The sequence below is a fragment of the Aptenodytes patagonicus genome, unplaced genomic scaffold (assembly GCF_965638725.1).
Source record: "Aptenodytes patagonicus unplaced genomic scaffold, bAptPat1.pri.cur scaffold_69, whole genome shotgun sequence".
Lineage (NCBI taxonomy): Eukaryota > Metazoa > Chordata > Aves > Sphenisciformes > Spheniscidae > Aptenodytes > Aptenodytes patagonicus.
In genome coordinates, this window is record NW_027472018.1 from 278,611 (window position 1) to 304,296 (window position 25,686).

General features: G+C 51.3%; 1 protein-coding gene across 2 annotated transcripts in view; it reads right to left on the minus strand.

Moving 5' to 3' along the window:
• Positions 1-25,686, minus strand: part of AGAP3 (ArfGAP with GTPase domain, ankyrin repeat and PH domain 3) — a 159,313-nt gene that overhangs the window by 42,225 nt on the left and 91,402 nt on the right. For both annotated transcript variants that reach the window (XM_076363547.1, XM_076363546.1), the window contains exons 9-11: positions 25,539-25,631; positions 15,940-16,044; positions 10,423-10,591 (exon numbers count right to left, since the gene is read on the minus strand). In XM_076363547.1, the coding sequence (XP_076219662.1) occupies positions 10,423-10,591; positions 15,940-16,044; positions 25,539-25,631 (367 nt within the window). The remainder of the gene's footprint in view (positions 1-10,422; positions 10,592-15,939; positions 16,045-25,538; positions 25,632-25,686) is intronic.

Here is a 25,686-nt window from a genome sequence, read left to right on the forward strand (position 1 = left end):
ATGAGCAGATCCACTGGCTGCTGGGGCAGGACTGGAAAGGACTGGAAAGACTGGAAAGGCTTTCTTTCTGCTAACTAGTTCACAGGCACCAAAATAAAGAGAGCAGTGTTACAGGATTCCTGCCTCAGACTAGGAAATACTGAAATGATGAGAGGAAGCCATAGATTTTAAGAGTAGGTCCTACACACCATGCAGGTAACAGACCAGACACAGGATTATGGGCAAATCATGGGGGCAGTAAGCTTGTTTTGAAGACACCACACCTTGACCAGCCGTCTTTCCCTGCGTGAGCACATGTATACACTGGGGATGTTCTTGGTGTCCCTGGAAACCTGTCATGGCAGGGTGAGATGTGCTGCTCCTGCACCCACGGGCTATTTGCACGGTGGAGAAGGCAACTTTGTTCCAGAAGTGAGAGCAGAGCTTTTCCTCCTCAGTACCCAAATACCCATTCTTTCGTAGGAGATTAATGACCCTGCTCTGACCTGAAAGAATACATTGTGCAGCCACAACCAGGAGAAAGGCACAGGATGATCCCACCAGCCTCCTGTCTGCCATGACCTGAGCCACCCTGCTCTCTGCTGCCTCTTCTTCCCTCAATGTCATTGTCCCCCATGGCGAGCAGCGGTATGCCAGGGAAACAGGTTTTCCCTTTTCTTTGTTAATTCTTCCCTCATTACATTTGAAATTCCACAATCAGTGTGCACTGTAATTGTCGAATTTGATGCTAATGATTAATGAATTAAACATGGATCCATCAATTAGTCCTCGGAGAATAATTCTGCATAAAGCAGCAGATAATGTAATTACAGTAACAAAGATAATGAGATGTTAACATCGACGGAGCCCGACGTGACATGATCACAGCAGGCTCAGCAACCCCAGCCTGGGGGAGCCAATCCCTCACTCTGCAGAGGCAGAGCATTGGGGGGCAGCACAGACGCACCGGCCCTGGCAGAGGGGGGGACCCGCTGCTGCGATGCTCCCCCAGCACCAGTGGCCAGGCAGGCGCCAGCAACAGCAAGGTGCTCTCCTCCCGCCTGCCTTGTGCAAACATGCTCCTGGGCTATCTGCTCTGGAAGCGACAACGAAGCATGCTGCTAGGCATCAGCATGAACCAGGCAAAAATCCTGCAGCTGCTTGGAAACCCAGCACCATCTCCAGCCCAGGCTGGGCTCCCAGGTGCTTTGCTGAGCGTATGACCAGCACAGGCTCCCCATCACCCCATCTGGCACAAGAGCCAAGGGGAGAGGCAAGCTACCCATGCGCAATGCATCGGCGGCTCTCCTGCACGTGCCTGAGGAGCCTGGCCAGCTGGCTCCAGCCAATGGAGCTGTGAATCAATGCAAGCACTCAGAACTCAGCCAGGGGACAGCTGGACCCTCGTCACTTCAGAGCAAACATGAGCATCAGCCAAGACACTGCACCCCAAGCAGTGCTTCCACCTCCACCGACACACTTAAGAAAATGCTCTCCCTTGGCTACAGAAGCAATCCCGCAGCAGGAGGAGGAGGAGGGCTCACATGCAGCCTGCCCTGACATACATGTCAGATCATGCGGACTGTTCCTCAGGGCAAAGGCGACCAACCAGCATCAGCCCCTTCCAGCTCTTCCCCCATGTAAAAGACTCCAGTACTTAAGCTCACACCCCTGCACTGAGACCAACTCGGCTCATTCTGCTTGGCCTCCTCTGCGCCAGAGACACTGGTGCAATCTTTGCTCTCCTGCACCGCTTGGCAGCAAATCCCATGGGAGACTCATGGTCCTCAGCGAGCTGGAGAGCTCCACACTGAGCCACTGCAGAGACAGGCAGAGCTTTCTCCTTTAACCTCCTCCCCTAATACCATGCTCTGGCTCTCCCACGCTTTGTTTGCTTTAGTCCCATCTCCAAGCCACCTAGCCTGGCTGCCTGTGCAATGCTGGCCAGAAAAATCTCACTTGGGACTGCTGCATTAGCTCAGCATTTCTGGCTGAGGTAGAGCATTTGCACTGCTTCTGCCTGCTAGATCAGACAGCCTTCTGCTGTTGGAAACTATGCCTCCATGTAGCTGCTTGCAACCACAACAATCTCAGCAATCTCTGCTGATTTTTCCTTACACTTCAACTTCTCATTTGAAGGCAGGTTTTCCAGTGTTCGGCTGCTCGGCTTCCTTTTACATTGCTCAGCTGCAATGCAGTGTCAAGGAACAGGCTCATGTGCTCCGTGCGTGCCCGTGTTAAGTGTGCATGTAAACGTGCACAGGCATCACATACCAAATTTTCAGACAGTATGCTTCATGCCCTTTTCCCGTGTTGACTGCTTTGGAGTAGGTCCCTACAAACCTCTGCAAAGCAAGAACTCAGGACTGCAGCTGTGCTGAGACCAGTCTCTCATGCTGATTGACATTGTCTCCATATTTTTCTTGTGCTACCACCTGTCCTTCCCCACTAAAAAATTTCTCTTCATCCAGTCTGCACTTTGAATAAGAGCTGCCCTCATTCTTCAAGCCAGAAACACACACTGAATGAGACACAGATGGGGCAAAGAAGCAGAAAGGGTGAGCTTGCTGAACTACAGCAAAGATACATCTGGGGATCCCTGAAGATGAGTGCAAGAGAAGCAATATTCCAGAGGGAAGAGGACCTGCAGGGATCTGAAAGAGACACCTGAACTAGCACTGTCACATGTGCAGTGAATACATACTACCAGGCTCCATACTCACAGCCAATTTATACACAGAACACAGAAACCTTAAGCTCTGGCAGCGAGATCTGCACATCCCTTTCCTGCCCTCTCCAACCCAAACACCACTTGGGTTTGCCTGGCACAGGAGACATGGCAAGGTGCTGCTTGCACTCTGGCTGGCGAGGTGCCCACGTCACCTCGCGAAGCTATGTGCCCAGAGCTCACCTGGGGCACTGCTGGGCAACATCTGCTCCAGCTGCAGTTGACAGAAGCTGCTCGTGCTCAGCGTGCCCAGTATCTGGCCCAGTACTGCTCCAATCCAGAAACCCAGAATAACACAGGCGTTTCCATCATTGGACCACAGCCAGCACTATCTCACCTGACTAGGGATTTACAAGACTGAGCAGTAAATGCCAAGAACTCTTTCTCAGCTTTCTCCAAAGGCCAGTACCCACTTGTGCTCTTCCTTTGAGACTTTAGGAATCTCCACAGTTCCCACTGCTTGTGGAGAACTTCTACTAGCGGTTTCAATAAAGTCCTTTAGCAAGTATCACTGTCGTCTTAAGACACATCTGACTCCGAAACCCAGACGCAGAGATGCTCTGACTAACCTAGGTGCTTTTGGTGGTCTCATTTCTAGTTGTGGAAAATTAGACAAAGAGACAAGCACAGATGGATCCTTCAAAGTCTCTGGGTGTCTTTGACATGAACAGGATAAGTACATGTGCCTATTTCTATGCAGCCTGATTTGCTGCATGAGCAATTGCCTCTCCTGGCACCCAGTGCTGCTGTAGTATTAGGTCTGGGGAATCAGAGCACCAGGACGCCTCTTCTGTGCTCACGCTGCCCATCACCAGCTGCCTGGCAGCACTGAGAAGGAGGAAAAGTGAGCAGGGGATGGAGTTGCTGGTGGGAGAGGCAGGCAGGCAGGAACAGCTGGGAGCAGGAAGAAGCGAGCAGAGGAGGAGAGCACAGGCAGAAGAGAGGAGGTCAGGAATAAAGAAGCCACATCCACAGGCTGTTGGAACAAGGGCCTTGTTCCTACATCCCAGCATGCCCCAAGTGCCCAGGAAACAGCCAAGCATCTTCCCAGCCAACAGTGCCTCCCACCTCCTGACACAGGAGGCTCACTCAGAGAGTAACGGTGTTCAGCTGGCCCAGTTCTTCACCAGATCGAGGGTATAAATCTGCTGACGAGACAAAGAGCAGAAGGTTTGCTCTTCAGAAAAGGGTGGGTCTTTCAGCTGTATTACAAAAATGTATTAAAGGGAAAAAAACCCCCATCTTTATTATAAAGTGAAGATAACAAAAGTTGGAAAATGCCAAGACGGAGTCAGTCAGGACAATTCTAGTGTGAGCCGCGTGCATACACTCTGTAATGCAGCCTAAGGGGGTGGCGTGTTCCACGGACACCCAGCACCAGCCAGGCAGGGCACCCCCCGGGGCAAAGCACCGCAGGGGCAGGACAGCCTGCCCAGGCAGGGGGAGGAAGGGAGAAGGGGCTGGCAGGATGGGGACGTGGGTGAGTACTCCGCAGCCCGGAAGAGGCCAGGTCTCTGCCACATGCCCCTTGCATGACAACACCCTCCCAAGCACCTGTGGGCCAGTGCGCCTTGCGGTCCCCTCCAGCCTCTGCAGCGCTGGCACAGGTGCCCGATAGCCAGCTGCAGCACAGGGCCACGCCGATGCCAAAACTGCCCCTGAAAGCTCCAGCTGGCACCAGAGAGGTGCAAGTCGTTTGGATGTGTACCCAGCGCTGAGGTGGGGGGCCTGTGAACCACCACCCAAGCCCTGGTGATGGCTGACAGTGTTGATTCTTCCCAGGAGACACCACAGGCCTGGCAGCATCACTGTGACCCGCATCATCCTCCCGCAAAGGCAGGCAGGAGCCCCTGCCCCGCCATCAGGGAGCAGAGGAGGATGCTGCTGGCAGTGGGGATGGGAGACCCCACAGCTGCCCTCACCATGGCTGGGCCAGGACCACGCAGGAACAGCCCCAGCTGTGGCACAGACACAGGGGAGGGACAGAGGAGCTCGGCTGTGTCAGGAGCATGGGCAGAGCTGTGCAGGACGGGGCCGTGGCAGGGCTTGTACTGCTGAACTGCACCAGCACCTGCAAGCATGGATGTCCTTTGGCCTCAGGTGCATTTGGAAGGTGCCGACTGGTGCCTGCTAGAGAGGATTTCTCCCCAGACAGACACCAGAGAATGCCCATTTTACACAGGGCCTTTAGACCGTGCCAGGAACTGGCCGCCCGCTTTGGGGTTCCTTCCTCACATCTCAGGGTGCAGTTGGCCAGAAGTGCCAGTGCTTCCCGCTCTATTTTGACTAGTTACCTCCATACAATGCACCCTGATTTCTCCAGCATAGTTCATCTTGCCTCAACAAGAAGGAAGACTTAACTGTAAAATAAAGATTCACTAAGCGATGCTAAAACATCTGACTTTTCACTCTAAGTTCAGAAAGAAATTGTTACAAAGAGTAAAAACACGTAATGCTGTCTTAGCGTCCATCAGCAAGACAACTTCATGTCTGCACCGCTATCTAGCTCCAAAAACTGGGGTTCAGCATCCACATGACCACCTCCTCCATCAGAGAGCTAATGGATCCAAACGCTGAAGCCGACATGGAAGCTGACAACCAGCCTTATCTCTGCCATGGCATGCTTCCCCATGTAACCTTAAGCTGTCCGTGGTGTATCTCTCCTTCTGCAAAGGCCTGCCTGTGCTCCCATTTCATGCCAATGCACTACAGATGGCTTATTGAGGCACTGGTGCCTTTGCTACTCAAAGCACTTCTTGGACTGTTTTTATATTAAGAGTAACACTTTACAAATCATAAGAAGCATTTACTCTCTTTATATCTATATCCATGTATCGCTTATGTCTTTAACACATTCTTAGCCTTCATGCACATCAGTCACAATATATTCTCATCTAAGTGACGAGATGTTTTGTTCAGGCGTGCTCATGAAGGCGAGTTCCGCGCCCGCCCCCCAGTCTTGCGGCTTTCCAGGAATCCAGTGTTACATTCCCCTTCTTCCCTGCCTGTCTCCCAGGATAAGGCCGCTAATTTTCCTGATGTAGGATGCTTGGCCCAAAGAAGTCTTGTGATCACGACTGAGGAAGGTGGAGCACATACATGCAACACTCTCCCGCCCTAGGCAAAGGAGGGATGGCTCGAACAGACAAACGATTTCATTGCTGTCCCTGACCACATCTGTGCCACTGAAGGGATTCTTTTTATAGTGGAACACAAAAGCCTTCAGAGTCCCTTGCTTAAAAACCTGTGTCAGCGTGGGGTACTGGGCGGGACAGCAGCATGCAGTGGGGTGGACCCCTCTCCTGGCTTGCCTGGCATGTGCTGGACCCCCACCCGTGCCAGCCATAGGGCTGCGCTGTTTGCACAAAGCAGCCCAGGTGCTGCTCCACCATGGAAAGGTCAGTCTGCAGCAGTGGCCTGGCCACTCCCCCAGCCCCGAGAGAGGTCACTCTAGAGATGTGCACAGTAACACCACCGTCCCTCGGTCCTGAGACCCCGTGGCACAACTAAGCTTTTGCCTACACATGGTAACTCTCTCCCCAAAAGCTGTGCCCATCTGTGTGCCGGCTGGCAGTGCTCCCTAGGGTGTTGTCCAGGAGAGTCCTTGCCGTAAGCCAGAACCATGCCAGGAACACCCAATGGCTCAGCAGCCAGCATGGCTGAACCATAATGTCAGAGGATCAAGTGGTTCAATGGTAGTCTGCAACAAATCTCCAAAGAAAACCTAGGTGGCAGGAAAGTGCCACGGAAATATCTGGGCATACGAGAGATGCTTCTGGAAGGCATATCCAAAATGTTCTCGGAAGAGCCTCCCTTGGCTGGCACTTCCCAGGTATCCTCTTGGTCTTCCAGGACATAACCAGGGAGACAGCGAGCACGATGCACAAACAGCAAATCCTGCGTCGAGACACAGATGAAGAACGTGCTGCTCGAGTCCATGGAGGTCCGGGCATGGGGCTTCGCTTCCCAGGTCGGTCTGCTTGGTCAGGCCTAACTGCGCACAGCACTGCCTGCAACTAACACAGTAGGCAGGGAGTGCAAGTTGGCAGAGGTGACACGGGCCAGTCGCCTGCGCTTTAGGATTTCCTGACGTTGAAGGACTTGTTTTAGGGCTCAGCTGTAAATGTTGTACTAATGCTGGTTATTTGCATTTAGTTAGCTCTAAACCTGTTAACAGACCCTGTGCTTGATCTCAACTACTCTTCCACCTCTGAATAGTCTCTTTACCAGTAAAATTTCATACAAGAATAAAAGTTAGGAGGACATTATAGTTGGAAAGTGAAGAAAAAATAGCACAGAAAAGCAGAGACCATTCTGCCAGGAGCTCTTGACAGCCCAGGAGGAGATTAAGTGCTCCAGAGCTTCCAGTAACCAACTTCCAAAACTTTGATCAAATCCCAATATATTTTCCAGGGGACAAAGGAAAAAAAAAGTTTCTAATTGAGGACAAAACTTCTGCTTCTAGGCAATCTTTGCACCAAATCTCTGAAGATTTACAGCTCTTGGAGAAAAAAAATTTAGTATTGACAAAACAAATACAGAACCACAGAGTCACAGAATAGCTGAAGCTGGAAAGGACCTCTGGAGGTCGTCTTGTCCAACCCCCCTGCTTAAGCAGGGCCACCCAGAGCTAGTTGCCCTGGACTGTGTCTGGACAGTTTTTGACTACCTCTGAGGAGGGAGACTGCACAACCTCTCCAGACACATATGACATCATATTTGCATACATGCTCCACAAAAAGTAAGCCTTAGGTGGACATAAGGCAGCTGCAAAGTCTGACAACATTCTGTGCCTCTGAAAACAGGGTTTGCAATGGGAACACATGCAACCTAAAATAAAACCAACTCTGACTACAGTAAAGATGCCTTCTTTAATGGTTTAAATACCAGGATACAATCATCCATTGAGCTCAGAGTCCCATGGGTTTCACAAATATAAGCTCCTTCCCCATTCTTACTTTAACTTTATTTATCTCCACGATGTACTGTCTATACGTATTTTGGAGGTTATTTTGAATCATCATCACAGTGCTGCCTATGTGTATTTTATCCACATACAGGGCAGTGTGAGATATTTTATCTTTTTTTTCTCCTCCTCCCCTTTATCTACTTCTTGTCTTGCCCCTGGGTCAGGACTGTGTATCTAGTGGACATTAATTAGCACACTCACTTACCTTGGCGGAGCTCAGGTCACAAGGAAACTGTGGACCACCTGCTTTGAACTCTAAACACAGGCCATTTGGTTTTACCCAGACACTCCTGGCGTAAAACAACAAATCATTCAGGTCTCCAAAGCTCACGTCCTCTGAAGATTAACTTATGCACTGGCAGAGAACTGCAAATTTTGAGGTATTCCCTCTCCAGCTGCCCAAAGCATGTATTAGATGAGAGATGCCCAGTGGATCCCAGTAACAGTCCCATCCCTAGCCCCAAAGGTGGCAAAACTGCAAAGTCTCTGCCAATTTGATGCAGGGCAGATTCTTTACTGACCCCAAATCCAGTACTCTGCATTACAGAGGGATATGAGCAAGTCACCTCAGAGGATTTTTATCATGTCAGTGCACTTACTGTGGCAACTGCATTGTTAGCTGCAATCAGGCTTGGATGCATCAGAGTGAGTTGAAAAAATTCCTCAGAAAACATCTTACCATTTGTGTACCAGGAGAAAAAAAACACCTTTCTGACCAATGCAGACAACCACCCAAAGCCAAGACACAAAGAATCGATTAAGGATGTTGTCTTAACGCTGAGCCCCATGCTGATGCATGTGCTCTGGGTAGCACAGTAGCACTGTTCTGCTCAGGGGCCCAGAGAGAAGACAGTGAACAGGGGATCTCGGATTCACAGATTTCTACATGAGAAAAGACCACCGTATCCATCCAGTTTGATCCCCTGCACACATGCACACAGTGACACACACATGAGCTGGATTGAAGCATATCTTGTAGAAAGATAACTAATCTCATTTTAAAGGCTTCAAGCAGTGCTAAGTCCACCAGCTCTCCAGATAAACTATTCCAACATTTAATTACTCTCCCTGCTAGGGAACCACATCTCCTCTCAAGTTTAAATTGCTCTAACTTCAGCCTCCATGCACTCCGTCTCCTCAAGCTTTGTCAACCAGACTGAAAGACCTCGCACAGTGCTCACTTCTAGGCACTGGTTTTCCAAGCAGCAGTAATCAGTAATCAAGTCACATCTCAATCTGCTCTTGTGAGCCCAACAGGACTGAGATGAGTGTTGAAAGCAGGATACAGGGTTACATGGGCATTTGCTTTGACACCACCATAAGCTTTTCTGTGGTTTGTCTTTTAATTCTTCCTACAGCTCTGATAATCTTCTCTAAGTAAGAGCTCAGACAAAGCACCCTAGAAATGCACACCTGAGAAGTGCCTCTGTACAGAGGCAGGAATTGTTACCACGCTTGGGCATGCTGACGGTGTACAGTGGTGGTGAAGAAAGGACAGTGTACAGTGGAGAGCTGTGGCAGAAAACAGGCAGAGTTGCACACCCTTGGTGAAAAAAGACAGTAATTGCCATCATTCACTGGCAGTTTATCTGCTCTGCAGACTAATTCTGACTCTACAGAAACAGCAGTTTGGGTTCAGAAGGGCTTATTATTTCACACTTGGCACCATGTGAACACAGCGATGTTAGCATGCCCCATTCCCTATGTTATGTGTGACGCTGAGGAGCCCAGCCAGCTCCTGGCATTCAATCCAGCTGCATCCCATCTCATGAGTCCTCAGCTCCAGAAAGCTGTGAAGCACAGGGCCGACAACACGCTGACCACAGGACACAACCAGAGTGCAGAGCAGGACTGAACAGAAACGAGGATGTGGTCACCCAAGTTCACTCTTGGTGGCACAGTGTGCAGTACCAGATTATGAAGGATTTCTGTTATCAGCAGCATTATCAGCACTCACTTGTTATGCCGAAGAGTGGAGAGGTACCCATACCCTGCTGTACTAGACTGCTGCCAACAGTTGGCTGGGAAGAATGTGTGTGGAAACTGTCCATCCTGGCCAAGGATACCAACCCCGAGGACGAAGTAAAGGCATGTCAATGCCTGGGGAAACTTGGGCAGGAAAGCTCTAAGTTCAACAGCTCCCGTGGGCAGGGCAAGATACCTCCTGTAGCAAGAGAAGCAGTAAGCAGTGTGGCATGAACTCCGTGAGAAACCAGAGAGCCTCCCAACGTAACTTCCTCTCACCACTCTCTGCGGCAGCTGCGCCTCTTGAATGTGCACACAGAAGAGTAACAATTAAAAAACAAGCCCCTCACGTTACTATTTCTCCAGGGGAAAGTGAGGAGGAAAAAAGGGGCCACAAAAAAGGAAAGAAACAGAGGAGAACTTGCCAGGGATCAAGACACATCCCTGGTTGAGATTTCTTTTTTTTTGGGGAGCAACAGCTTCCCCTACATCCAGCAACTCATCAGACTCAAGTGTTACCTCTTAGGGAGTTCATGCCACTAGTTAAAGCCATTCTACTCTTTCTTCTGTCCTGGACACTAACCAGGGATAAAATCCCAACAGGAGCTTACCTGAGACCTGCACAGAAATGCCAACACCCACCGAAGGCACTCGCGAAGAGTGGTGAAAGCAAGAAACTCCAGAACAGCTTTTTTGCTTCCGGCTCAGCAAAGCAAGGCACTGCTGATGCACTGGAGGGAAGGCTGGCCGCCAGCTCTGTGGCACCCACACCAACTCTTACCTGTACCTCCTGTCAGCTGTGTGCTGCTCCTCTCCTTCGCAAGCCCGTTGGCTTTGGGGCTAGCACTGGGTGCTGCTGCCGTTGTTGCCCTGGGTAGCCGCTTGCCCGGTACCTTCACTGTAGTTCTCAGCAGATCGATTTCCTTCCCATGGATGTTCTGCATGTAATCCTACAGCAGAGAGGCAGAATGGTTCAGGATCAGCCCTGCCCTGGCCCAGCACTCTCAGCTCCCCTTTCATTCACATACTCAAAACTAAAACCTGGATCCACTCATCCACATGGTAACTGGTTAACAGACAGATGGTCAGCCAGCAACTTGGAGATGATTTGGGAGCTCATCACATGCTGGTTTCTCTTGCACTATGCTGAAGTCTCAAGTCAGGTGGGCTAGAGGTAAAAGACCCTATGACTTCCCCAGTGTCCACAGCCAGCCATTTTCTGACAACACGGATGCAAAGCTTTGACTCCGACCTGCCTTCTTCCCATGACTAGCCGGTGCGTTAGAATTGGCACCAGAGAAGTGCCAGGTCTCACTTTCAGAGCCCAGAACTAGTCAGCTCTGATATGAATAATGTTGGAATGTTGCCACGGGCAGTCAGATGCCATGACAAGCCCATTTGTGAAAGCCTGGCTGGGGATCAGAGATTAGAAAGAGCAAAAGAGCAGATAGGTGGCAGGCAGTTCTTCCCCGTCATCCGTTGTCTTTTTAATCACATCACTCAGCTATAACAGCTAATAATATAATATAGTATGGTGTAAGTAATGGGATACCTGGAAATTCCCTCTCAGGTCACAGCTAGCGTAATTCAAGCCCAAAACAACACAACTCAGGATAACTCCCTTGTACATTCATCTGCACAGCTTTATGTTATTCAGAACTTGGTGCTTCCACCATTTCTTCTGATAGACTATTTATTGTACGACCAAAAACTCCACGTGCAGACTGTTAATATCATTCTGCACTGACTCCTAATAGCATCTCATCTTTCAGTCAAAATAAGGCTGCAGACCTCTAGCCTCTCCTGAGAGCTGTGTCCTGTCCCATGTCTTCCATCCCTTCCCTGTTCCACAGGGCACTGCAGCTTTCCCCTAATCCTCTCCGATGCGGCTGGCTCTTCCTTGGGCTCATGCCCCAGGAAGACACAACCAATGTGATCTCCAGAGAGATGCACAGAGGGGACTGCCCTGCCCTGCTCTTGGGCAGACGTCAAGGGAGCAGGGACTGAAAGCTGAGCTAGAGCCTCGGGGAGGAATCGCGACGCGGGCATATCCTCCCCCGGCTCTCTGTACTGGGGATGTGCACTGCAGTTGGGAGAGGAGTGGCAGCAACCGTCCAGGGTGAGACTGCGGCTGCTGCAGGGAGGCTTGGGCTTGCTCCAGTTCACAAGGAGGTCACCAAAAAGATTAACTCAGAGCTGGTTCCTGTTTGCTTCCAAATCCAAGAAGATAAAGATGTGAACAAGATCAGTCTAAGACCAACCGTTCTCCCAATCCTTGGCTCCAAGAAGCGGGTGAATGGGGGCTATATGGGCAATGCTCTGTGGTCTCAGGTGACTACCTGCAAGGGTTACAACCTCTCAGCAGCACCTCAACACCTTGGTTTGAACTCTTCTCTTTCCACAGACCCCTGGGCAGGCATCCAGTCCTCAGAGCAAACCCAAGAGATGGGGCAGCATGGCAGCACACCCTTCTGTGCTTCCAACTTCTGGGTGACTTGACCTCAGATGACACGCACACACCCTTTGGTGGCCCAGGCAATTCCTAGATAACCAGCCCAACCAAACATTGCTTCAAGCTGTTCCTGGTTGGGTGGGAGCCCGGTGGCACCCCTGGGCAGGGAATCTCAGAGGGGCTGGAGGATTTTCCCTAACTCAGCACAATTGCTGCAGTAGCCGGCTGCCTGCCGGAGAGAGCGGTCACCAGCGCACTGTTTTTATTACATGCTATAAAACAGCAATTTCTTCCCAAGCCTCCTCGCTAATTACCCAGCCAGTTCTCTCATTTCATTTTATTACTGGAATTAACAACGAGTTCAAAGCGTGGAAAGCTATTAAGATGTGTGATTAAGCCACATTCAATTAGTTTCTACAAACAATTTAATTGATGTTGCAGATAGAATTAACAGAAGGTGATTGTGTGAATGGCTCCACTGGCTGCAAAATGGGAGATGCTTTCTCTAGCTCTCTGCAGCACAGCACAGCCTGGCCAGTGAAGCTGGGCTGAACCACAGACTCCTTCCTCACGAGCAGAAGCATTTACTCTCCAAGGCTTTGAGAAAATGATAGGAAACCGCACCAGTCTCTTCATAGAACTTGTTCTTTTCCTGTCACTGAACACACTCACAGAAAGGTAAGAAAAATACAGATGCAACAAGGAAAGCTGTGCTGAATCCAGGGATCAGACCCCCAAGCACTCCTGCCTTCGGCAAGAGCTGTTGCCCACTGCTCCAACTCCAGGTGTCCTGCTTGCAAAGTCTCTGAAACCACTGACTATTCCAGAGAGGAGGCAGAGGTGGCACCTGAGAGCAGGAACGCACAGCTCCATAGGACCCAAGCATAGGTCCAAACAGATATGCTTCCATCAAGGAGTCACGGAACACTTGATTTCAGGGCTGGACCCAGCTTACCTGAGCGCTCTCTGTCAACCTATGACTGCAAACCCACAGTTTAAGCCTGACTCCCAGTGAGGAAACTTCAAAGTGGGGCTTGAGGTGCCAAGATACAGATCCAGAAACAGGTTGAGTGATAAACACCCAAAAGCAGATGATAGCCCCACCAGGAAGCTTTTGGTTGGTAAAATCAGAAATATGACCCAGCCAGAGCCATGCAGTAATTTTCATCCGATGGGGCACAGACACATCTGGAACAGATATGTCTACTGGAGGAAAAAGAAGAAAGGCAGGGCTGCTGACCTGTGGGGTACCTACACCCATCCCCAACAGGGACGGGGAGAGAACATAACAGAGATGCAAGAGAAGAGAAGTCTAGGCAGGAATTGCTCTGACTCATGCCAAGGAAAAGCCATTGGGAACACAAAAGCAGCACAAAAATGCTCTGGGGCTTGAACATCCTGACAGGGGCTGGGAAAGACCCTCTTCCCACAGTGCTCAGCCATGCCCCTCAGGGACCCCTCTGCTGCACCCTGAATTCTGCCATCCCCCAGACATGTGGCAGTACAGGCTCACCCTGAGCGAGGCAGGGGAGAAGCTGGGACTTCACATCTCAAGGAAGGAACTTCAGGATGCCAAGTGTCTCCTTGACTGAGGATCCTGCATACTTGTTCTTGCCAGCAGCTTACCTCACCATGTGCCTGCTGGCCTGAGAGCTGCTGTCACAAATGGAAGTGACAAAGAAGCACGTGCCCTTTCCTCAGGACACAGGTTTCATTAGTGACCCAGGCTGTTCAACCCTAACATGCTTTGCTTGTGTCATCCTGTGAAAAGACATGGGAACTTGCTTCATGCCACAGGAGACAAACCCAGTGATAAATGCACTGTAGCATCTCCCGATTCACTCTAGAAGATGCGGAGGAGAGGATATAATGGGACATCCTCTTCTGGACCACCTCTTCCTCCAGGCTTCCTTTCTGCATCCGTCCCCTCCAAGCAGGTTGTAAACCAGATATCCAGAGAGAAGGCAAGGCAAGGCAGAGGGGCCTTTGCTAATCAGAACAGCACACTGTTCACCAAAGCCTTTGTCAGCATCGCAGTAAAAAATGTAACACGATGATAGGTGTCATGGCTCTTTTCCCCAATTCTCAGGGAGGTAATGCCATGGAGGGAGCATGCAGACCCCCCATCCTTGCAGAAGTCAGAGCTGGACAGCAAGCAGCTCTGTGTTCTGTGGCCCACATGTAATTAGTCCTCGCTCTAGGTAAACATATAGGGCAATACAACACCTATCTTGGGTGCAAGGTTCAAAGCTTTCAATGAAACCTAGGGGAGGAGAGGCCCATCTTGTACCTTTCTTAGCAACGGGCTGTGGATCACCAGTAGCACCAGGTGGAAACAAACCAGATTTTCGCTTGGGGCAACATAGTAATGAAATGAAACTCTGAAGAAGTGCAGTAAGGAAAGCAAGTGACATCAATCTAGCTCACCCCCTGAGGAAGAAATGGTGTAAAAAGGAGAGAAACCTAGTGTGTAGCAGCAGCATCTGAGAGCGGTTAAACAACATCCCCCAAATTATTCTGCCTCTACAGCTGATTGTAATAATGGCCTATGATGTCTCTGATGGAATTGTGATAAACCCACACACACATGTGAGCACACACACAGAGAAGGCAGCAGCAGCAGCCATTCTCTCCCAGTTTGGCTTTATGAAGACCAAAAAATGGGGTTACAAAGTTAGGGAACTGCAGAACCAGACAGTATGGTGCAGGGATCAAAGACTAAAAAGAAAAAAAACTGTTCTCAAAGCTCCCACAAATTAAGGGAAGGAGATGCAATGAATGGCCTTCCAGTGTAAGGATAGGAGGGTTAAAAGGCTCAGTGGCTCAGGAGCTGGACAACTGAGCTTTGGAAGTCCATGAGTTAGAGACACAGGGTTAGAAATGAGGAGAAAGACTCTTGAGGCTCAGGGCACTCCAACACCTGTGTGTCTGAGGAGACTGGGGATAAATTGAGGGCCTGGGAACATTCAGAAAGCACAGAAGCTGCAACACTTTGCTCTTCTCCCTTTAGCCTCGGGGAGTGCTCCAGCACCCCCTAAACTGCCCTGCGCCCAAGCTCTACCCTGCGCTCCCCAGCCACTGTCAGGCTGTCCTGCTGCAGCACGTCCTCTCTGCAGAGGGTGCTGTAGCCTCAGTGTCACAGGTGTGTCTGTCCGTGGCTCACTGTCTCAGCAGCAAACTGTGCTCAAGAGGGAATGGGGAAGAAGTCATTAGCCCCACAGTGGGGAGGTGACAGAGATCGATGGGGAGGCAGCTGTGCGCCTGAGCCAAGCAGTGAAGAGGATCAGAGATGCATCGAGTGACAGCTCAGCTCGGCAGGCTCTGCACAGGCACCTCATCTCCATTACCCAATATCTAGCAGCCAGGAAAATTATTCCACACCCAAATGGCACCATCAGCCGTGGCTGCAAGGAGTTCTCTGCCTGCTCCTCACCCCAGATGCAGGGAGGCAGCAACCCCTGCTTTAATGGACTGAGCAAGGGAAACAGAGAAAAGAAAGATGCATTTACTTAGCATAATTCTGTGCAGAGCTTGTTCCTATCAGCTTTTCCCACCCAGCCTGGCACTGCAGAGACAGCCTTCATGAGATGGAAGAGGTTTCCTCCAGACCCTGGTAAGAAACAGCTCTGCTGAATACGCCTGCCCTGTTGAGGGCTGGTGCTGAACCTCCTGTGCAGGGCCCTGCTGCAGGCAGAGACTGGGGCTTTCATCTGCTGCCAAACCCTTCCCAAGCAACTCTCTGCGACTATGGCATCTGCAAGAGGACCTGCAGCAGCAGCCATAGCATGAAGGAGGACACTGCTCTGTCCCACCCTGCTCCTCTACCCAACCCAGCACAGTACTTACATGCAGGCTGGGGTGGTAGGTGAGGACTCCGTTGTCACACAGCGTCACATACTTCTTCTTCCACTCCTTGTTGAGAGACTTGCCGCTGCGTTTGAGGAGTATGCCCTAAAAGAGACATGTCAAGAGTCTTAGACCTTGTTTGGCCCAGGCACCTCCTGCTCAGCTCCAGCATTGCCCCTTGTAGGAGACTGGTCTTTGAAGAGACACAAAGATCAGGACTCAAGAAAATATCTCCTAGGTTGGCCTTCCCAACAGCATTTTCCCTGGGACTGGTAGGAAAAGGGCTGATCCCCTTTCCTCACCAACCCCAGCATGTCTCCACAGACAGCCCCCCCCCATTCTCAGAGACGAGGGTCTCCACATGCCAGTACTGATGCCCAGATCCTCTGAGGGACCTATCACATACTCTGCTGTCCCAAATCACTCCCTCTGGGCAACTCTTCTTGTGCTGAAGAACAGTGCCAACACAAGGCAGAAGCCAACCTCACCACCAACCAACCCTGCTTGCTCTGTTACCACAGTGCTCCCAGACCTTCTTCCATCACCAAAAAGCACAGCCAGAGGGATGGTCAAGGCAAGGACAATTTGGGACAAGCAGGGGTCAATCAATGGAACAACACTCCAAGATACAGGTCTCACAAGGCATGCATATTCTCTTGCCTGCTTGCAATTCTTTCTTAGAGATGTCAAACAAATGGAGCTAGGGACACATTTCAGGAGGTAGAGCAGGTCCTGGGCAGTTGAGGCATTGGTTCACGCCCCTTCCCCATCAGGATTTTACATGAGACCCATTCTGTGGTCTTCAGGCACAGCACACTCCTAGGGCCTGAAAACGATTGTGCTCACATGCCCTGAAGCTCCCTCTTCCCACCAGCCCAACCCAGAACTAACCCAGAACTAAATTCCATTGATCTGAACCAACACTCAGAGCTTGGACTCTCCTAACCCTCTCCCCATCCAGTTCTGCCTCCCCAGGAAATCTGCTTCTAGCAGCAATTCATCATGCACCAGGTATACAATCAATCATAGAATCATTAATGTTGGAAGAGACCTCTAAGATCATCGAGTCCAACCGTCAACCCAACACCACCATGCCCACTAAACCATGTCCCTCAGCGCCTCATCTACACGTCTTTTAAATACTTCCAGGGATGGGGACTCAGCCACTTCCCTGGGCAGCCTCTTCCAATGTTTAACCACTCTTTCAGTAAAGACATTTTTCCTCACGTCCAATCTAAACCTCCCCTGGCGCAACTTGAGGCCGTTTCCTCTCGTCCTGTCGCTTGTTACTTGGGAGAAGAGACCAACATCCACCTCGCTACAACCTCCTTTCAGGGAGTTGTAGAGCGCGATGAGGTCTCCCCTCAGCCTCCTCTTCTCCAGGCTAAACAGTCCCAGTTCCCTCAGCCGCTCCTCATCACACTTGTTCTCCAGACCCCTCACCAGCCTCGTTGCCCTTCTCTGGACACGCTCCAGCACCTCAACGTCCTTCTTGTAGTGAGGGGCCCAAAACCGAACACAGTATTCGAGGTGCGGCCTCACCAGGGCCGAGTACAGGGGCACGATCACTTCCCTACTCCTGCTGGCCACACTGTTTCTGATACAGGCCAGGATGCCATTGGCCTTCTTGGCCGCCTGGGCACACTGCCGGCTCATGTTCAGCCGGCTGTCAACCAACACCCCCAGGTCCTTTTCCGACAGGCAGCTTTCCAGCCACTCTTCCCCAAGCCTGTAGCGCTGCATGGGGTTGTTGTGGCCAAAGTGCAGGACCCGGCACTTGGCCTTGTTGAAGGCCATACAGTTGGCCTGGGCCCATCGATCCAGCCTGTCCAGGTCCCTCTGCAGAGCCTTCCTACCCTCGAGCAGATGGTAAGACCAGAGGTGGAGAGGGAGAAGGAAGACAGGGCAAGAAGCCAGGCACAAGGGCTCTGGAACAGGGACTGGGGAGAGAACATCAAGTATTCTGCCGGCAGGGAGGAAAGGACAGCACAGGAGGACAAAAGTATGAATGAATAACAGAGTCTGGGAAAAAGCTACCAACTGTCGGGCCTGGGCCCTCCGAAAGCACTGTCTGGACAGACATACAGACTGGCTGTTCCTAACGTGGCAAAAATCTGGGCCCCAGGCCAGCACCTCCTCAAAAACCTGGACAGAAAGTCTCTGTCCTGCCAGCCTTGGCATATTTGGGGGCCTTGTCCCACTGCCTAGAGACTGAGGCTGCTGCACCTCCATGATGGAAAAACACAACAAAAAGTTGTAGGGTTTGGCACATGCTGGAGTAACAACGCTGCCAGACATGACCATGAAATTGGCAATAAATGATGCAGAAAAGGCAGAAGTGCTCCATGACTGCTTATGCTCAGTATTTGCGAAGCAAGCAGTGTGTAAAGGAAATGCCTCCTACTCGTGCAAGGGAGAGAAAATTAAAACAGAGTGGCAAAAGCTAAGCTGTGTTGGTGGCAGGATCTGAACCCTTGCCTTCAAGAGCTCCGAGAGAATTAGCTGAAGAGCTCACTCAGCAGCAGTTAAAAGGTGCTGATTTTAACATGCCTTAGAACATGGCAGCAGTCCGAAAGCCCATGCTTTGCCAAGATCTGCAAGGGGAAAAGCAATGACCCTTGTAATTACAGCCACTTAGCCGGACGCTTACACTGGGCAAAACTGTGGAAAAGCCACCGCAAGAAGTGATCAGCAAAGAATGAGAGAACAGCAGTGTAACTAATGCCACCCAACGTGGAAACAGGTCATCAGAGAAGTTTGATCCTACTTTTGGTAAGATTGCAATATCTGATGACAATAGTAACTGTGTTGACACAGCATTTTTAGTTTTCTGTAAGGATTTTAACTGAGCAGCACACACCATTAAAAACCAACTGTACAAAATCCATAAAGCCATTAATGTACGGAGTAAAAACTGGTCAAGTGAAAGGTCTTAAAATGTAATCATAAATGAGAACAAGTGTAATCATAAATGGCAAATCCATGTCCAACAGAAGTACTTGTATAGAGGTCCAGCCAATCTGCATTTGATTCACACTATTTAATCAATGTCCTCCCCAAACGAGCTCAAAGAAAACACAAACCCAGAAAACTTCAAGGAAACATAGAAACTGCATAGCATAAATCAATGCAGTGACTGGTCGTTAACACAAATTGCCTCATATCACTTAGCAAACTGGGCTCCTGAGAATAGTGTGGATTTTAGCACAACTCGTGCAAGGTCCTGCACCTGGGGACAGACTGCCAGACCACCCTGCAGAGTGGGCTCTCTGGGCTGGAGAGCGCCGCGCTGACCAGTTCCTGAGCTCCCGGTGTTCAGTTAGGAAGGTAACTCAACCTGGCCAGTGAAGGAGCAGTGGACTATCAGGTTGGACAGGGCAGATGGTATTACCTCCAGGTGTGATATTATCACAGCAAAGCAGAGCTGGAAGAGCGTTCGGAGGTCACCTCACCGCATCCCTCCCCAGGGCAGGCTCAGGTGTACCCGCATCACTCCAACCTCTTCATAAAAACCCCCAGTGACGGAGACTGTGCTCCTCCCCACTGGACATCAGACCCCCATGTTTCCTGCACCTCCATGATGAAATGGCAGCGCAGCACTTGTCCTGTCATGGCGACCACTCAGAGCAGTCCCGTGCCCTCTGCAGCAGCCCTTAACGTTATCTGAAGACTGCAATTACATCTCCATGCACTCTTCTCTCCTCTGGACTTGCAGTCCCAAATCTGTCACTTCTGCGTTGCAGAACATGTTTCTGAAAGCATTAATCTGCTCACCCCGGAGAGTCTCCAGCTGTCCCAGAGCTCGAAGGGCAGTGTCCTGACTGGGACACAGCAGCCCACTTGAGGCCTTACCGTGCCTGGAGGCAAGACTGCTTCTCAGGTCTCGTAAGCCATCCTCTCACACGCAGCAAGCAGTACCTGTGTTTTCTCAATGCCAGGACATGGCTGGCTCTGCTCTGGGTCTGACCTTCACAAAATCATCTTCTCTAGCAGCACTGCTGGACCACACATTTCCCACATGGTGTGTGAAAATTATTATTCCTCCTCATATAAAGACAGTTTAATATTACACCAGCTAATCTAGATAAATGGTGGATTTTCTGTATTTGAGAACATTTGTTTGATATCTTTCAAACAAATCTGCTCCAGACCAGACTGAAGTTACAAATTTGGCTCAAAGTCACTGGGTGAAATTCTCTGGCTTCTGGGCATAATTATCCCTTCTGGCCTTAAACCTGGCTCAGTTCTACAGTCTGACCTGCCAGTACATACTGCAAAACGACTCCGTCTGCCTCTCCTCTCCCTTGATCTGTCTTCAACTTGATACACCTTGGTACTACAAAAATACCTAGTTCAACACTTTCAGGCTGCTGCATCTTCTATCAAGCCCCAAAAATGTGTCGTCTGCAGAGAAGAGTTCAGCTGCAGTTAGTTCAACTACAAATCTGGAACTTTGCAAATTGAAACACAAGCAAAACCAGACCTGGAAACAGAGAATCGAGCACTGGCATCCCATTTTTTCAAGCCAGAAGACACAAGAGTCCAAAACTGGGAGCAACTACACAGTCTAAGTAAACATCTAATAAAATGGGGGGGAGGGGAAAGGGGCCTTTAAGGCCGAACATTTGCAAGAAACAGATGAATCAAGGGATAGAGCTCAGTTAGACTTGTTATTTGCTGCTGTATTGGAGGTTAAGAGGCAGGGGACAGAAGCTGAGAGCATTCCAGGTTTTAACAGTGCTGCTGTGCTGACTGCATCAAGGTTACAATTCTGTAGCCCAACTTCTTTTTGATGGCAGAATGTGGTGGTTTGGCCCAGCAGCATCCAGACAACTCTGGTTTTCCTGGAGGAAAGCCCCCAGAGCAGCTCAGAGAGAAGTGAGAAGTGGCAGGGAGGATACAGCCAGGTGAAATGCAGGAGAACAGACCAGAGGCAGGTGCATCCCCACAGCTGAACTCATCCCCTCCACGCACGTCCTCATCGTGCTCCTGTGCACGCACCCCAACGCACCTCCTGGCCGGGCTTCTCAGGTCTGCTGAGACCCCTGCACCGGCACGCATTGCCACACCTCAAGATCCTTCTGCTTCTCCATGGCAAGATTTACAAGAAGTAACTCTTCCACAAGTTGCTTCCCGAGGGTGGAAGTCCTGCACGAAGGAAAGAAGCTGCCAGAGATGAAAGGCAAGAGAACCCAACCCTCTTCCTCTCCCCACTTTTCCTTTCTTTCCCGGCATTTTGTTGGCCAGCGCGAGTGTCTCTGTGTTGTATTTGGATTGTGGTGGTGCACAGTAAAAGCAGCAGCAGCAATATGCAGCGTAATGAAGCAGGGAGCAGCGATGGCCCCCAAAGGACTCGTTTACTCCACAAATCTCCCTTCCACTCACTTTTTGCTAAGAATTTTAACACCAAACTTAATTGTAAAGTCGCGTATTGATTGGAAAATGCAAATGGCAATTTAAATGTAATCTAAGCTCCCAGCATGATCCCAGCTCCCAAGGAGGAGGAGTCACCCGCCTTGGGCCCTGCTGGAGTGCATGGCCCAAACTGAGCCGGGCCAGGGACCTGGGGATCCCTGGGCTGCCTGTGCATTCAGCACAGCCTTCCCAGAAAGAATCTGGTACATGTGCAATTAGGAGTTCATTCCTAGTAACGAACAGCTGGGGAAGCTTAGTCTCCCGGCCTAATTAACCCACTTCTCAGAGACATGCGTCCAGCTATGAAGAAGCTTTCCCGACCTTGCAAGACTATCCGAACCTACGTATCACCGAAAGGACACTGCAGCAAAGGGATCACGAGTCCACGGTGCAGAGCAGCCCCAGCAGAGGCACTGGCTGCCTCCGCAGCCTGGAGGGAGAGGAGGTGCTGTCCTAGGCATAAAGGAGTCCCAACATTCATGGTCTCACCTGTCCCATTGGGGATTTCCATCTTTTCTAGGTGTGCATGGGGCATAAGGGAGATAGAGCAGGTCACCCAGAGGCATTCTTAGTTGTGCTGGAGAAGGTGGTGACAAGTGACAGCCAGCCACCATACCTCCGTGGCAGCATACGTCCCTTCTCAGTCAAGCAAAGTCTTCACCCAACGTTTCTCCTTTCTGCAACATCCAACCCAGCCTCCCACTTTGTAGTCAGCCTTCCCAGCCATCAGACTTGTCTCTGTGCAGAAACCCAAAGTAGTGAGTGCCAAACAAGGTGGCCAGCAGTCCCTAGTGCTAGTCCTCTTCCCGCAAAGTCCAGGAAGAGATCACGCACCGGTCACAGCGATCACAGCCACAGGTTTTACGAAAGGAGTCTGCAGGGCAACTACCCCTACTGCTGCCCCACATCACCCACTGACTTCAACTATCTTTAGGTAACTTAAGCATGCACCAGTCTTGTTCTTCCAAGCAGAGGAAACAAACTGCTCCCAAGGTTATCCACCAGTGGCTGCAGCACCCCAAACACAGCATTTGTTGTCATCAACTCAGCAGTGCACATGCTGAGGGAAGTGAAGCAGTCTGAAACTGGCCAAGCACCCAGGCAGAAGACCCTGCATGTTTGCCACTCTACAGCCCTCAAAATGACTGGCTTCTCTGCTCTTTTATGGCTGGGCAGGATCACCAGACCACCTAAGAGTAAAACTAGCTAAAGGCCCTGCTCTTTTGCTGCCCTTCAAAGAGATGGCAAGCAATGAGATCTCTACAATCTTGCAGAAAGGGCAGGTCCATATCAGAGAGCACAGCAATCATCACCTATCCTGAATCTTTGTGATATGGAGGTACAGCTCCTGAGAGTCTTTGCTCCTTTTCACACTGGTGGTACCAAGTCATTGCTCCTCCTGGAGGGATGACCTGGCAAAGGGCCACAGCAGGGGTGATAGAGAAGAACTGCAGCACTCTGATGTTACTCTGGATCTACAACACTGCATGTTTACACCAACCCCATCCCCCATAACCTGCATGTGGATTTTGGCCTGTTTTCTCCGTTAGGAACAAAGCTCTGTGCCTTCCTAAGATGCTGTAGCACAACTGTTTAATTCAAGCAGTGGGAGGCCAGCAATTTCAGAGTGCCACAGCATCTCAAGAGACAGGTCACAGCAGTGTTCTATGGCCTAAGCATTGCCTCAGGGCCAGCAGCTCTGGTATGGTGTAACACAGTCAGTTAGAGCCCAGGGAGGGAGAGCCATTTGCATAAACTGGTGCCTACCTTTTAGACAAGACACTGCTTCCCCCAGTGTCAGTACATGTTACTGTAAAAAGACGGCCAGGATCTCCTCTGCAAAATCACCTCCTGCAGCTTTGGCTATGGGAGGTCCCAGTCCTGAGCCCAGGCAAGGACCCAGATCTCACAAGGTAACGTCTTGCCCCACGCTCTCCTGGCGAGCTGCTGCTGTGCAAACTCATCACTTCACTTAGGTCCTGGACCAGGCAAGTAGTTTGGCACCTACTTCTTGCAAAGCACAAGAATGATGTGCAAGCTTTATTTGGCAGACCTAGGCCTTTGTCTCAGTTCTCCACCTGTTCAACACGGTAACAGCACTGCTCTGCCTACAGCAAGGAACGACTTAATAATTACACTAACACAATGCAATCTCCAGCACACTGAACAAGGCCAGGCCCAGTTAGCAACACACAGAGACACAGGAGCAGGTAAAGAAAGCATCTCGCCCTGCTGAGTGAAGGGAAATCCTGGAAAAAGCAACCCAAAGGTCCAGAAATAAAAGGCCATGGACCTCCCACAACCAGACCTCCTGCAGTCAGCAGCATGGTTTTGGGGAGCCAAGTCAGGTCTAGCTCAAGGCTCCAGTTGCTCTGGTCTCAGCCTCCCCGCAGAACAACTGCCCACTGCTTCCACCGCCTGCCATGCAGGGCTGACTCAAAATCAGAGCACACAGGCGCTGCCACCACAAACCAACTACCCACCATGGTGACTTGCAGCCAAAAGGCAGCATACATGGCAGGAGGCAGGGCTTGGACTGTGCACCTCACAGCCCTCTAGGTCAGTGCTAGGTGGTGCTGGAGCAGGTATGCCCATCGTCTCCAGCACACGGTCCCTACTGGAGTGTGTGCAGAGGCAGCCAGCTCTGCTTGGAAATGAGAGGAGCAGTGTGGACAGAGGGACAAGCACCCGAGCAGCAGAAGCGGTGGAAGAAACAGTTAAAGGAACCTTAATCCCTGCTCCAACCAGGAGATTAAAAAAAAGGACCTGTGCTGCTGAGAGAGAAGGGGCATGATCTGGCATGCAGCTGATATGCCCCGTCCTGCTGCGGCTGTGCAAACCTTTGGCACTCTGGAAGTAGAGCCTCCACGTGCAAGGCCCCACAGCCCCTGCCCCAGTGCCCAGCATTGCTCCCCCTGCCACTGCTCTTTTCCAGCCCCAGAGCCAACCTTCAGAATGCTGCCCTCCCTAGTGCAGACCTCCTTCCAGCACCGCTCCCCTGCATCGGTACTGCTGTCTCCAGCACTGTCCCAGTGGCACTGACAACAGCCCTTCGCAAACCTTTCACAGTATTACTATATGGACTGAAAAAGGGCAGGAAGCTTTGGAAGCTCCAGCAGCAGCAGGGTCTCTCTTTTTCGACCCACCACCCCATTCCTCAGTCAGCCTGGCCTCATTGAGTCCTTCCCAGGGATCTCTTTCCCCAGTGAATACTCAGCACAAAACGGTACCAGGGAGACAGTACCTGGTTGGGATGCAGACTCTGCCCTCCCGCCCCACTGACCAATGCTCCTGCGACGCAGAGATGTAACCGGCCCCACATGCACAGCAGCTCAGCTCTGGCAGCGTGTAGGCAGACAGGGCAGAGAGAGGCCAGCTAGGGCCATGGGAAGAAAAATGGATTCACAACAGGGGGCACAGGGTGCAAGGCAGAGGCACAGCCAGGTGCTGCAAAGCAGTGTACGGATGAGCCTTGCCAGTAGTGCGAGGAAATCATGGTGGAAACACCATCCAGCGAACCCATAGCACTTGGTTCACTTGGGTGCTGCTGGAGCGCCCGGACATTACTCGTCGCTGCTTTCCAGTCAATGGACACGGGGGCAGGCAATGCTCAGGGTTGGTTCCAGGCAGCTCGAGCTTGCCTGGAAGCCAGGAGCCGAATGCACTGCTGCTGGGGCAAGCAGCTGCCTCCCTCTGATTCACAACGGCTCACGGCGCAGGCGCTGTGCTTGCTGCTTTTTGCCGTTGCCCATGATGAGGAGAGTCTCCCTGTCCTGCCAGAGGGCAGCTGGGCTGGTGTGGAGCAGAAGCAGGAGAGTGGCGCAGGAGACGAGAGGAGCGCTGCAGCAGGGGGGCTGCAGCTGGGGGGCCGCGAAGCGGGTGCGGGGCGCGGATGCCCTCTGCTGGAACCGCTCTGCCAGCCAGCCAGAGCAGCCCCTGCTCCGTGCCCAGCACCGCACACAGCGCTGAGTCCATGCCAACACCCCCGGCACAGCACTCCTCGGGTCCAGGCAGGTGTGCAGCCCCCCAAGGCACCTGGTCGGCCAGGCCGAGAGGCACGCAGCTCCTCTGCACTCTCCCGTGCCTCGTGCAGAGCGAAGGCACACCAGTCCACACCGTAAAGCCTCGTGGCACCTCCCCAGGGAGCCTGCTCTTGCATGGGGGTGAAGGGAGGAGGATCGAACCTGCTTCATGGGAATGGCCCGCCCGCTGCCGATACTGTCCGCTTTACACTCCGGCACCTTCTTCTCCCGCTCCGGGTCCGCACCCTTTCGAGACTGGAAGAGAAGAGACACAGGTCCATTAGAGACAGGGGCACAGGATATGGAAACA